The sequence below is a fragment of the Palaemon carinicauda genome, unplaced genomic scaffold (genome assembly GCF_036898095.1).
Source record: "Palaemon carinicauda isolate YSFRI2023 unplaced genomic scaffold, ASM3689809v2 scaffold19, whole genome shotgun sequence".
In the NCBI taxonomy this organism is placed as follows: Eukaryota; Metazoa; Arthropoda; class Malacostraca; order Decapoda; family Palaemonidae; genus Palaemon; species Palaemon carinicauda.
In genome coordinates, this window is record NW_027169479.1 from 200,159 (window position 1) to 213,317 (window position 13,159).

Consider the following 13,159-nt stretch of genomic DNA (forward strand, 5'->3'; position numbering starts at 1 on the left):
AGTTTCTCAAAAAATTATCAAAAATATGCAAAAATAATTTAAATAGCAGTTTTTTGCAAGGACGTACCGGTACGTCCATGGGGGTAAAGGGATGAGTTTTGCGAAACGTACCAGTACGTCCTTTGGGGGTAAAAGGGTTAATAGACCCATTTAGATTATTTTAATTCTAATAACTTGATATTTTCTAATATGATGACAAAATGTCCTCAACTTACAAAATTAATAGGTTCCAAGAAGGTGTTTTTAAGTTGAATTTGTTAAATTTTTTTCCTAGGGTTGGCTTCACCTTTTTATTTAGATCTTCCTGGATAGTTCCATCCTGTTCGTAAAACTAGCCATGCAGTTAATTCTAATAGCCAGGCCTTCTCCATCATGAGGCTCAATACTACACAGTATTCTAGAAGTTTTATTCCAGCTGTGACCAAGTTGTGGAATGATCTTCCTAATCGGGTAGTTGAATCAGTAGAACTTCAAAAGTTCAAACTTGCAAATGTTTTTATGTTGAACAGCCTGACACAAGTCTTTCTTAGTTTATGTATGAAGTACAGTATCTGTTTGAATCTTGTTAATGTTTTTAAGATATTTTATCTTAATTGTTCATTACTTCTCATATCGTTTATATCCCTATTTCCTTTCCTCACTGGGCTATTTTCCCTGTTGGAGCCCTTGGGCTCATAGCATCTTGCTTTTCCAACTAGGGTTGTAGCTTAGCTAGTAATAATAATAATATTGATCTAGATTTTAAGATATTTTATCTTAATTGTTCATTACTTCTCATATCGTTTATTTCCTTATTTCCTCACTGGGCTATTTTCCCTGTTGGAGCCCTTGAGCTCATAGCATCTTGCTTTTCCAACTAGGGTTATAGCTTAGCTAGTAATAATAATAATATTGGCGTGGATTTTAGTTTAAGATAATGTTATTTGTAATACATGTATATTTGATTTGTTTTTCTATCTTACAGGTATTCAAGTATTTACTGACCGGTCCTCATACATTTATGGGAGTCATAAACTTGGTGATAGAACTCTTACCGCTACCTTTGCCTATACAAACACGTGTGCCACTTTCCGAAGAGGAATCATCTCAGATAATCAATTTGCGCAAGTTGTGGAGTGCTCACTTGTATTGTCTATCTTCGAACATTCATGAAATTATCATGCGATTAGGCCTAGCGAGTTTTCCGCCCCTAATGCACCTGCTGAGACGAATGTGCGTTGCTCTGTCGGACTTGGCAGCGCCTATGGCCCTGCTCGTAGCTCGAGCAACGTTGGACCTCGTCCTTCAGTCCCATCGTCTAGATCAGCGGGCTTCAGGCGAAGACTTCGGACCTTGCTCGTTGCAGACAGTTCGCGTCCTGAACATGTTGGCATTGTTAGTGTCGCATGCCCCTACTAAGGCAGCGATACTTCACCTATTGCGAGGTGGGTCGCCCACTTTGGCCGCAGCAACGACCAAAACCGAAGACAAGTATTCGGGGCTGGTTGCTCTGTGGTGTCGCATTCTGAATGTCGCTGCAAGTGGGTCTCATGCGCACGTTCAGGCGCAGGAGTGCTTAGTGACGATAATCCAGTACCTCTGCGATCACGAAAATGCAATGCACGTGTCGCAAGACTGCAACGTGCAAGACGGAAATGTGCAGGTCAATGCGGTTCCGACTCCCATAACGTTAAGTGGTGTGCCCAACAAAGACACGCTGGTACCTATAGTTGAAGCTTTGATAGACCATCTCAGGAACCTTCACAGTCCTCATCAATCAATACAACAAGTTCTCAGAGCACTGATGAGGCTCATGGAACATGATTACGGGTTTTATCATATTAAGAGGTACGTACTGTATTGTATTGTAAATGATTGTAATGTCATCTTCATATTATTGTTATTATTATTATGATTATTATTATTATTATAATTATTACCTCCGCCAACGAAGTTGGAAGGAGATCATGTTTTACCCCCTGTTTGTGCTTGTAATTTGTGTGAGTGCGATTGTTTGCGAACAGCTTGCTGGCCACAATATTAATCGTAGAGTAATGAAACTTGCAGGGATTAACTATTACGTAAAAAGCTGGAAATGATTAAATTTTAGAAGGTCAAGGTCACGGTCAAGCAAAATGTCCAATTCACGTAATCATCCATAAGTTTGTATAGGAGAAACAAAATGTGTACAGGGGTATACTCATTGTGTTGCCTGTATACCCCTGATTTATGTATACAAGACACTGTTTGCTGGTAAAAGATATTGATACAGATCTGGAACAAAAGTAGATTTTGTTTTGAGTTGCAGTGAAAGATAAATTCCAAATCAATAATCGGGTACAATATATATAAATTTCCATGTCATTGAAACCCTAAATATATAATAACTTCTGCAATAATTTTCAAACTCAATTATATCATGGAACCGTTTTGCAGCGTGATGGAGAAAAAGAGAGCGTGTCTGATCAGCCTCTTCAAGAGGCTCAGCTCGTCCTTCCGGAAAGAGTCTCAAGAATATATAACGTCCCTCCAGGGCGCCCTCGAGTTCTGTCAGCTCCTCATCGAAACCGACGAATCCTCCACCGTGTCCCGGACCTTGCTCGTTACGCCGTCGGAGTTAGCTAGTTACATTGGCTGGAAGTTGGGAGGTCTTGAAATGCAGTATTCCAAATATTCTCAGGAAAAGAAAGAGATAATCAAGAAAGAAGAAAAAGAGAAAGAGAAGGTCGTTAAAGAGGAACCGGCAGAGGAGCCAACCCCTGCGGCTACAGCCGTGAAAGAAGAAGCGACGGATAAAAGCGAAGCGGATTCGAAGACTGACGAGACTGAAGGAGCTGAGGTTAAGACCGAAGAAGAAACGAAGGAAGAATTGAGAAAAGAGGAGACGAAGAAGGAGCCGCCAAAGAAAGAGGAGGTTAAAAAGGAGGAAGTAGTAAGAAGAGAAGAACCTCAGAGAAGGGAGGATGAGATTAAAGAGCGTATACATCCTCTGAAATTGTTAGAAAATCAAGTTGTGGTAAGCATGTTCATCTTCATTACTCGACCTTTTCAGATGTGCACAAGTAGAATTTAGTGTTTTCCTCTTTCATCTCCTAAGTTTGTATTTTAAAATCCTTTGTATCTTGTTGGAAAGAATATATTTGATGAGTGTTTTTTATAAAACACTGATAATTGTAAGATTGAATGGGACACTATGAACTTGTTTCACCATAAAGTCATTCCTTTTACGTGGTTTAAACATACATTGTCTGATGAATAAGCTTCAGTATACTGGTGGATGCATACAGCTCTCTAGTAGTGTATGTTTACCATCTGAATAGCATCTTAAAATATCCCTTATTTTTAGAAATGTGTAAGTGTTTTTTCATTGTCTTCCAGACTTTATTTGATGTTAGAACATTTTCTAAAAGTGATTATTTGCATCTTCAATTCTGTCAATTTACCAATAATGTCTAGTTGATTAGTAAATTATCAAAATGAAGGATCACTTTCCAAAGGGTAGAAATAATTCAAGGTAACTTCATTGGGCATGATCTTTGCACTCTCCAAGAGAGATTATTTCACCAAACTTTCAACTGGCTTCACAAAGCACTAGGAGAATTGAAAGACCCAGGCCTACATGACTGAGGACTATGAAGTGTAAAGTAGGAGATGACGAATGGAGAAGTATTGATTTAAAAGATAGAGACGACTGGCAAAATGTAATCAAGGCCCTTTGCGTCAATGGGCATAGGAGGAGATGATGATGATGAATTTCATTGAGATCTACCTCATTATCACAAATTCCCACGAAAATTCAACAGGAATAAACAGTTCATTACTAATAGGAAATATGAATATTAATTGTAGCTTTTTATCAAGAGTACTCCATTACTTCAGGAAGATATGTTACTGTATTTTACAAGGTTTTTAATCTTTATTGGACAATACATTTTTTATACATTAAAAATTTGCTTGAAGGGAACTAAACTTTTGATTATCTGATATTTTAATATTTTTTTTTGCAGGCTGAAGGCTGTGAAGAAGAGACCATGGAATCACTGTATGAAGATATTTCTCAGTTGATTAATGTTCTGGATCAATCATATACTTCCGAGGGTAAAGGTTGGTATATGAGAAATATTTTCCCTTAAAGAGCAAATTATTCTTGTTTACCGCAATATGCACATATCATCCCTTTTACCCCCAGGCTATTTGGAACTTTCCAACCCTTAACCCCCAGGCGTTTTATTTTTTCAAGCACATTTTGCAATATGTAATTTTAAAATTGCTCTAACAGCCTTAATTTTCGTCATAGAGAGGTCAGGTTGGTCTCATTCTCTTTGAAAATGCCTGAAGTTTCTTATAAAGTTATCAAAAATATGCAAAAAAAAAATTTAAATAGTTTTTTGCAAGGACGTACCAGTACGTCCATGGGGGTAAAGGGATGAGTTTTGTGAAACGTACTAGTACGTCCTTTGGGGGTAAAAGGGTTAAGTGGCTGAAACTATACTTTTTGTGTAAAAATACTGTACATTATCTAGTCATTTCCTGGATTTTGAGTTGGTCTATTGGGAATTTTACAGAGCTGATATATATCAACCCTTTTACCCCCAAAGGACTTCCTGGTACGATTCACAAAACTCATCCCTTTACCCCCATGGACGTACTGGTACGTCCTTGCAGAAAACTGCTATTTAATTTTTTTTTTGCATATTTTTGATAATTTTTTGAGAAACTTGAGGCATTTTCCAAGAGAATGAGACCAACCTGACCTCTCTATGATGAAAATTAAGGCTGTTAGAGCAATTTAAACGAAATATACTGCAAAATGTGCTTGAAAAAAAATAACCCCTGGGGGTTAAGGGTTGGAAATTTCCAAATAGCCTGGGGGTAAAAGGGTTAAAATGGATTGGATTGAGTTGATGGATTCAGGTTATATTGTATAGCCCAGTACTGGGGTCAGTGACTTGTCAATTATTGGCAAAGCCAAACAGTTATTTTGATATGAGAGTTAAGTTATCAAGCCAAGAAATGATATTATCATTATTATTATTATTATTATTATTATTATTATTATTATTACTAGCCAAGCTACAACCCTATAGTCCATTTCTTTTATCAAGGCATATTTGCACCGACTCGCAGGGGTGCCCTTTTAGCTGGGAAAAGTTTCCTGATCGCTGATTGGTTGGACAAGATAATTCTAACCAATCAGCAATCAGGAAACTTTTCCGAGCTAAAAGGGCACCCCTGCGAGTCGGTGCAAATATGCCTCGCTAAAAGAAATGGACTAAGGTTGGAAAAGCAAGATGCTATAAGCCCAAGGGCTCCATCAGGGAAAAATAGCCCAGTGAGGAAAAGAAATAAGGAAATAAATAAATGATGAGAGTAAATTAACAATATATCATTCTAAAAACAGTAATAGTAAATGATTTTGTGATCTGAACTATTCAGGAATATAAACAGTATTTTTCTTGAGTACAGAATACTTCGTTGAACAAATTTTAAACGTTTGTTTGGCTTCTTAGAAGGGATTTATTTTACACCTTGTTTATAATTTTTGTGACTTTAAAATTATGATTTCTTAATCTGAAATTGGTATTTAACCCTTTTACCCCCAGGCTATTTGGAAATTTCCAACCCTTAACCCCCAGGGGTTATTTTTTTTCAAGCATATTTTGCAGTATATTTTTTTTTAAATTTCTCTAACAGCCTTAATTTTTGTCATAGAGAGGTCAGGTTGGTCTCATTCTCTTGGAAAATGCCTGAAGTTTCTCAAAAAATTATCAAAAACATGCAAAAAAAAATGTAAATAGCAGTTTTTTGCAAGGACGTACCGGTACGTCCATGGGGGTAAAGGGATGAGTTTTGTGAAAAGTACCAGTACGTCCTTTGGGGGTAAAAGGGTTAATGAATGATAATGAAAATCCACATTTTATTTCATTTTCTCAATGTAGATTTGATGAACCTTTTGTTTCTTAACGTGACCCAAATTGTCATTAGATATACGGACCGTTGCAGAACTGAGCGAGCCCACGGGCCCAGAAATGGAGACCTTGCAAGCGCTCTTTGCCTCGAGGGTCGTCTGGACCGTTCCCGTGTCTGACGATGAGATTCCATCATTCTGGTTGGTTCCTCCTGTGTTTGAGGATGCAGATGAAATGGAAATGGTAAGGTCTAAATCTTTCTAGTTTTATTTTGTGAATGCTATACAGTACCTTGTTAGGCTGGAGGAACGTAGAGAGTAGAGGTCCCCTTTATGTTTTTGTTTCATTTGTTGATGTCAGCTACCCCCCAAAATTGGGGGAAGTGCCTTGGTATATGTATGTATACCTTAAATTTTTATTTTCTGGATGTTACATCTTTTAATTAAGTTTAAGTTTTTATTTCTTTAATGTTATATCTTTCAATTAAGTTTAAATTTTTATTTTTCAATGTTATATCTTTCAATTAAGTTTAAATTTTTATTTTCTGGATGTTATATCTTTCAATTAAGATTAAATTTGAATTTTTTTAATGTTATATCTTTCAATTAAGATTAAATTTTTATTTTTTGAATGTTATATCTTTCAATTAAGATTAAATTTTTATTTTTTTAATGTTATATCTTTCAATTAAGATTAAATTTTCATTTTTTTTAATGTTATATCTTTCAATTAAGATTAATTTTTTATTTTTTTAATGTTATATCTTTCAATTAAGATTAAATTTTTATTTTTTTAATGTTATATCTTTCAATTAAGTTTGAATTTTTATTTTTCGAATGTTATATCTTTCAATTAAGATTAAATTTTTTATTTTCTGGATGTTATATCTTAATCGTATTGGAATCGAAGAAGAATATCCAATGGATTTGATTTAAATTGGTCCTAGCTTGGGTGGAGAGGAGGCTTGGGTGGAGAGGAGGCTTGGGCGCTGATCATATACTATATGGTCAGTCTCTAGGGCATTGTCCTGCTTGCAATGGCAATGTCACTGTCCCTTGCCCCTGCCATTCATGAGTGACCTTGAAACCTTTAAGTGTTTAAATTTACAGTATTTATATTCTTCCAGATACCAAGTAACCTCCTGGATACATGCCGTCAATATGCAGGAGACTACGATCTCTTGGGAACTCTGCACAAATTAGTCAAAGGTCAGGGAGCTCAGTCGCTCACGCCACAAAAGTTATGCAAAGCGCCACCCAGGTACAAGCCCAGTGCGGCTGCAATACGCCCCGACAAGAGAGGGAGACCTTTCGGTACGTTCTAAGATTCTATTTTTTATCATTTCCGTTGTAGTACATACTGTATTTGTATAAAATAGCTTTACATTGCAAATATGTATTTGTTCATTAAAACCCAAATCATCATATGTTGCCTTTCCTCTGTGCAATGGAGACTAGTTGCACTATCTTTAACAAAGTAAAATTAAGTACAGTACCTCCATTTCTTGTGCCCAGTATTTTTAGTGACGCCTTAACTACTTGTTATTACCTCTGCCAACGAGGTTGAAAGGAGGTTATGTTTTACCCTTGTGTGTGTGTGTGTGTGTGTGAACAGCTTCCTGGCCACAATTTCAATCGTAGAGTAATGAAACTTGCAAGGTTTAACTGTTATGTAAAAAGCTGGAAATTACAGTATTAAATTTTGGAAGCTCAAGGTCACGATCAAGCAAAAAGTTGAGAAATAAGCTGCCGCGGCGGAGCTCTGCGCTCTACTGACTGCCCCTTTAGTTTTATTTTGTGAGATCTGCGCTCTACTGAGTGCCCCTAAGTTTTATTTTATGATTACAATATAAATTAGGTTACTCAAGTATGAATTAAAATATATCCAATATTATGAAGTTATTCCTTGTAAGTGTGAATGCCTAAGTAATGTACACATAATCACTATCATATTAAACACCATCTTCATTATTTGCAGTGGCACCCATGAGAGGTCGTTCGTTCAACAGGGGAATGAACTCAAGAAGCGACCCGTTCCGTTCCCGTCCTCCAAACACATCGAGGCCACCGTCACTTCACGTGGATGATTTTGTTGCTCTTGAAAGCACCGGTCATCAGCCAACCGGCCCTACAGGATACAACAAAATTTCATTTGGCCGTGGAAAGGTACAGTGATTGAATTTTAGGTTTAGTGATACACCATCGCATTTTCAGTTTCCTTAATTTTGAAGTTACACAGAAAAATTGAATTTTAGGTTGCGTGATACACCATCGCATTTTCAGTTTCTCTCCTTAATTTTGAAGTTACATAAAAAAGATTGAATTTTAGGTTGTGTGATACACCATCGCATTTTCAGTTTCTCTCCTTAATTTTGAAGTTACATAAAAAAGATTGAATTTTAGGTTGTGTGATACACCATCACATTTTCAGTCTCTCTCCTTAGTTTTGAAGTTCAATAAAAAAACTTCTCAATTTAACATTTGGAAATAAAAAAATCCAATTGATATCATAAATTTTAGATATTGCATCAAAAGTTCATATTCAAATACTGTAGTAAAGCAATATTATGTAATTTAATGTAAGCAAGATGACATTTGTAGTATGATACAGGACTGTCTGGCAGTAATTTTAGAAAAGAAGGGTTGTAACCATTATAGATGCTGTCTGAACAAAGATCTGGCAGTAATTATAGACTTCTGGGAGTGTTGTAAACGTTAGGAAAGTAAAAATGATGAAAAAAAGGTTCCATAGTCATACATTGTATACAGTTTTTGTCAAAATTAAGGATTTCCTGCTCTTGGAGTAAAGTAAAAAAGGTTCCATGTTATTTTCAATATTTTATGTTAATAGTACAGTTGATGTGATAAGTGCCTTTAGGTAATAGAGAGATGCAGAATACTCCAAACACCTAAGAATGTATACGACAAACAGATCTTGTTGTGGCTGACACATTCGTCAAATGTTTCACATACCAAACTGGTCTATTTTATATTGAAATTAGAGTTGAAGCCATTCTTTATTTTTGTATCCTTGTCTTTCAGTTTTTGCTCGATTCAATGCGAGGACGTGGCGGTCGAGGTCGCGGAGACAGCCGCGGAGGAGGTAGATTCTTCCACAGACCACCATTCAGACCAGATATTGGTAAGTCGTTAGTTTGCTTTTTTATTTTCAGATGATACATCAGGACGAAAACTCTAAGCCTCAAAGTTACAGCATTTGATTAGTTTAGAAGTAGAGCAGAAAATTGAGTTGTAATTGCTCCATAATTTGCCTTCGAGTCTGGATACTGGTTGGGTTACCGGCAATTACAGGAACTGCATTAGTTGGCTTGTATAATATTAGGGGAAAAATTAACTCAGTATTCTTAGCCCATTTACCCCCAAGCCATTTGGAACTTTCCAGCCCTTAACCCCCAGGCGTTTTCTTTTTCAAGCACATTTTGCAATATATTTTTTTTTAAATTACGCTAACTGCCTTAATTTTCGTCATAGAGAGGTCAGGTTGGTCTCATTCTTTTGGAAAATGCCTGAAATTTCTCAAAACATTACCAAAAATATGCAAAAAAAAATGTAAATAGCAGTTTTTTGCAAGGACGTACCGGTAAGTTCATGGGGGTAATGGGATGAGTTTTGTGAAATGTACCAGTACGTCCATTGGGGGTAAAAGGGTTATTTTAATTACAATTATGTAAAATAGATGAATTGCTGCCAATTAAAAGACAACAAATTAAATTGGAATTATGTAAATTTTCCTAAAATGTTTAACAGGTACTGCACTGTGTACAATATTGTAGAACATATTGCAACTTTAAAACTTTAAATCATAATGATGTATTTTTATGGAGCAGTTCTTGTTGTGATGTATAAAGCTTAAACCTAAAACCTAAATATTATGTATACATGAAAAACTAATGAAATGTGAAATTAATCATTTCCTCCTTATAAAATAATGTTTAAAAGAAAAACATTTAAATTTAAAGCAAAATGTTCCACAAGACTCCTCATTTTTAGAATTAACATTCCCTATTATATTTCCACAGGTGTACGTGGAATGAACCCCAGGGGCCGAGGAATGCCTTGGATTTTCCGCGGTGACGTTTCTCCGAGAGGATTCAGGGGAGTGTCTATGAACCCTGGGCCGACCAGGTTCATCCGAGGCCGGGGAATGTACATGAGAGGCAACGGACAGGGAATCAGCCCTAAGGAAAGGTTCCCACCCAAGTTCGTAGATCGCGGGGGAAGGAGAGATATGAACGGCGGGAGGCACATGAGAGGGGCGTTTAGATGAGTCCGATATGAATTAGCATAATGTAATTTTTCAAATTTACCTGTTGTATATTTTCAGAAAAATATCAAAGGTTCGTAGGACTATAGTCCATTTCTTTTAGCGAGGCATGTTTGCACCGACTCGCAACGGTGCCCTTTTAGCTCGGAAAAGTTTCCTGATCGCTGATTGGTTCGAATTATCTTGTCCAACCAATCAGCGATCAGGAAACTTTTCCGAGCTAAAAGGGCACCGTTGCGAGTCGATGCAAATATGCCTCGCTAAAAGATGTGGACTATAGAGAAGTTTTTTTTTTATATTTTAATTATATGTTAAAATCAACATATTTATTTTATTAGCATTTTGTTCTTTCAATTTAGTACTGTGTGTTCAGTGTGACTTGTTAATATTAATATTTGTACATGATTGTATTATATAATTTTTTAACTTCTGGGAAAACCCTGCACTATAGGGTCAAAGGAACTATATTCTTGAGGTAGTTGGAGTGCCAAGAAAAATAAACTCGAAGAATTACCTATCTTGATAACTTTTTAAAAATTCCATGAAATCTATTGTAATTTGAGTATATTGCAATAGAGATGTAAGCAAAGTCCTTTTCAAGTATTTTTAAAAACCTCTGGATGTTTATAAAATGTTGTACAGTATTCTTTGATCAATGAGCTTGAAGGGTAAACATGAATGAATGTATAAGAAAATTGAATCCAGTGAAAAGAGGCCATTTGAATAAATCTTAACCCTTTTACCCCCAAACTATTTGGAACTTTCCAACCCTTAACCCCCAGGCATTTTTTTTTCCAAGCACATTTTGCAATATATATTTTTTAAATTGCTCTAACAGCCTTAATTTTCATCATAGAGAGGTCAGGTTGGTCTCATTCTCTTGGAAAATGCCTGAAGTTTCTCAAAAAAATTATCAAAAATATGCAAAAAAAAAAAATGTAAATAGCAGTTTTTTTGCAAGGACGTACCGGTACGTCCATGGGGGTAAAGGGATGAGTTTTGTGAAACGTACCAGTATGTCCTTTGGGGGTAAAAGGGTTAAAACTGTGAATTGGAACCCAGTGCAAAAACTGGGTCTTGACAGTATTCATTTCAGTCGAAAATTTACTTTTCATTACCTTCGTAAAAAATGTTGAGAAAAATAAGTACAATAAATTAAAATGCAATAAATATAAAATATCCACCATTATGTAAATTTTGTGTTCCCTTGAGATTCCTGTTCCTTGCTCAGTGAAGGAATTAAAAAATACAAATACAATTTGCTTCATTATTTACCCATCAGTGTTAACAAATTAGTTTTAAATGTTAACTTGTTCTCATCATTTATTTCCTTATTTCCTTTCGTCACTCGGCTATTTTTCCCCTATTGGAGCCCTTGGGCTTATAGCATCTTGCTTTTCCAACTAGGGATGTAGCTTGGCTATTAATAATAATAATAATAATAATATTGAAAGTCAATTGTTTTGAAATGTGTTTAATGTGAATTTTATTACTTTACAGTAGTGTTCTTCAATAAGAAATTCTATTAGAATAAACTATACTCTCAAAAAGATATTCAGTTCATTATGTATATATATTTGTTCCCACGTATATGCAAATCTTTCATGCTTTAAAATAGAGGTTGCTGTGGCCTGATTGGTAACGTCTCTGCCTGGTGTTTGCCAGTCGGGGGTTCGAGTCCCGCTCAGACTCGTTAGTGCCATTAGAGTCTGCAACCTTACCATCCTTGTGAGCTAAGGTTGCGGGGTTTTGGGGAGCCTATGGGCCTATTTGCTGAGTCATCAGCAGCCAATGCCTGGCCCTCCCTGGTCCTAGCTTGGGTGGAGAGGAGGCTTGGGTGCTGATCATATAATATATGGTCAGTCTCTAGGGCGGCATTGTCCTGATTGCTGGGGCAATGTCACTGTCCCTTGCCTCTGCCATTCATGAGCGACCTTTAAACTTTTAAAGGTCTTTAGCAGAGCTGGAAAAGCTGTTGAAACCGTTAAAAAGGTAGTTAATGACATGTGAGGGTGGCTGAGTAGCCCCTCCCACCTGCCTGTCAAAGACTACTCCCTTTTTCTTCGGCCACAATGAGTGGGACAAACGTCGAGAGTAGAGGTCCCCTTTTTTGTTTTTGTTTCATTTGTTGATGTCGGCTACCCCCCAAAATTGGGGGAAGTGCCTTGGTATATGTATGTATGTACAATGAGTACAGATGTACATTACTGTTGTGTCATATCCAAGGATGTTTACTTATTTTCATACCACCTTAGTTAGAATGGTTGATAATGTGCAGCTCCGTGTTAAATAATGGAATGATACAGTAATGTGTGTTGGACCTGCATCAGTTTATGGAATATGACAATAGATCCACACTACTTAAGAGCATAATTGTTTGCAATTATTCACTTTCTACCGAGTGTAGATCGTGGCCTCTCGTTTGGCCAGCATTTCCGTTGAGAAGCAGGAAGACTGTGTTCTTTAGCTTTATTCTGGCTAGCCCACTAATTGGCGGAGAGTATTTAGCACTTAGCAGTCATCCTCAAGTTCGCCGACTGCCGAAGCTGCTGCGCATACACCCCTGGCTTAGTCCTGGAGAATACAGGATGCTTCAGGAGCATGGTGAACTCTGATCTACTGTACATTGGGGAGTTTTTTTAGTTATGTGGAGTGTGAGATGACCGCTTCACTCTAGCATGTGCTAGAAGCTCTTTCTTGCCGACCGTTGACTATAACTGATCTAAGGAAGGCTTGGACGACCCAGTAACAAGGCAGGGCTGAGGAAAAGCCTTCTAGGCCGATCCATGCTGCTGTTGGCCAATCCACAATCCACACACAAACCCCGAGTTGATCCAAAGCACAACATCCCTGGCCAATCCATGGCACTGCAAGTCCTAGCACATCCTCCCAGGGATGAAGCATGGTAATCCGTGATCACTGTGTGCCTCCTGGGATGATACACAGTCTGCCGGGACTGCAGAGGAGCAAGTTGGAAAGCTGACACT

The 13,159-nt window shown here is 37.1% G+C and overlaps 1 protein-coding gene across 7 annotated transcripts in view; it reads left to right on the top strand.

Annotated features, from left to right (window-relative positions):
• Positions 1-10,334, top strand: part of vir (VIR_N domain-containing protein) — a 53,399-nt gene extending 43,065 nt beyond the window's left edge. For 3 of the 7 annotated variants that reach the window (XM_068368311.1, XM_068368312.1, XM_068368315.1), the window contains 8 exons: positions 965-1,827; positions 2,416-2,995; positions 3,987-4,083; positions 5,983-6,131; positions 7,015-7,201; positions 7,866-8,053; positions 8,930-9,029; positions 9,928-10,333. In XM_068368311.1, coding sequence (XP_068224412.1) covers positions 965-1,827; positions 2,416-2,995; positions 3,987-4,083; positions 5,983-6,131; positions 7,015-7,201; positions 7,866-8,053; positions 8,930-9,029; positions 9,928-10,175 — 2,412 coding nt within the window. In that variant the 3' untranslated portion in view covers positions 10,176-10,333. Of the gene's footprint in view, positions 1-964; positions 1,828-2,415; positions 2,996-3,986; positions 4,084-5,964; positions 6,132-7,014; positions 7,202-7,865; positions 8,054-8,929; positions 9,030-9,927 lie in introns of all 7 variants that reach the window. The other 4 variants (XM_068368309.1, XM_068368313.1, XM_068368310.1 and 1 more) reach the window with 2 other exon arrangements.
• Positions 10,335-13,159: the final 2,825 nt, after the last annotated feature.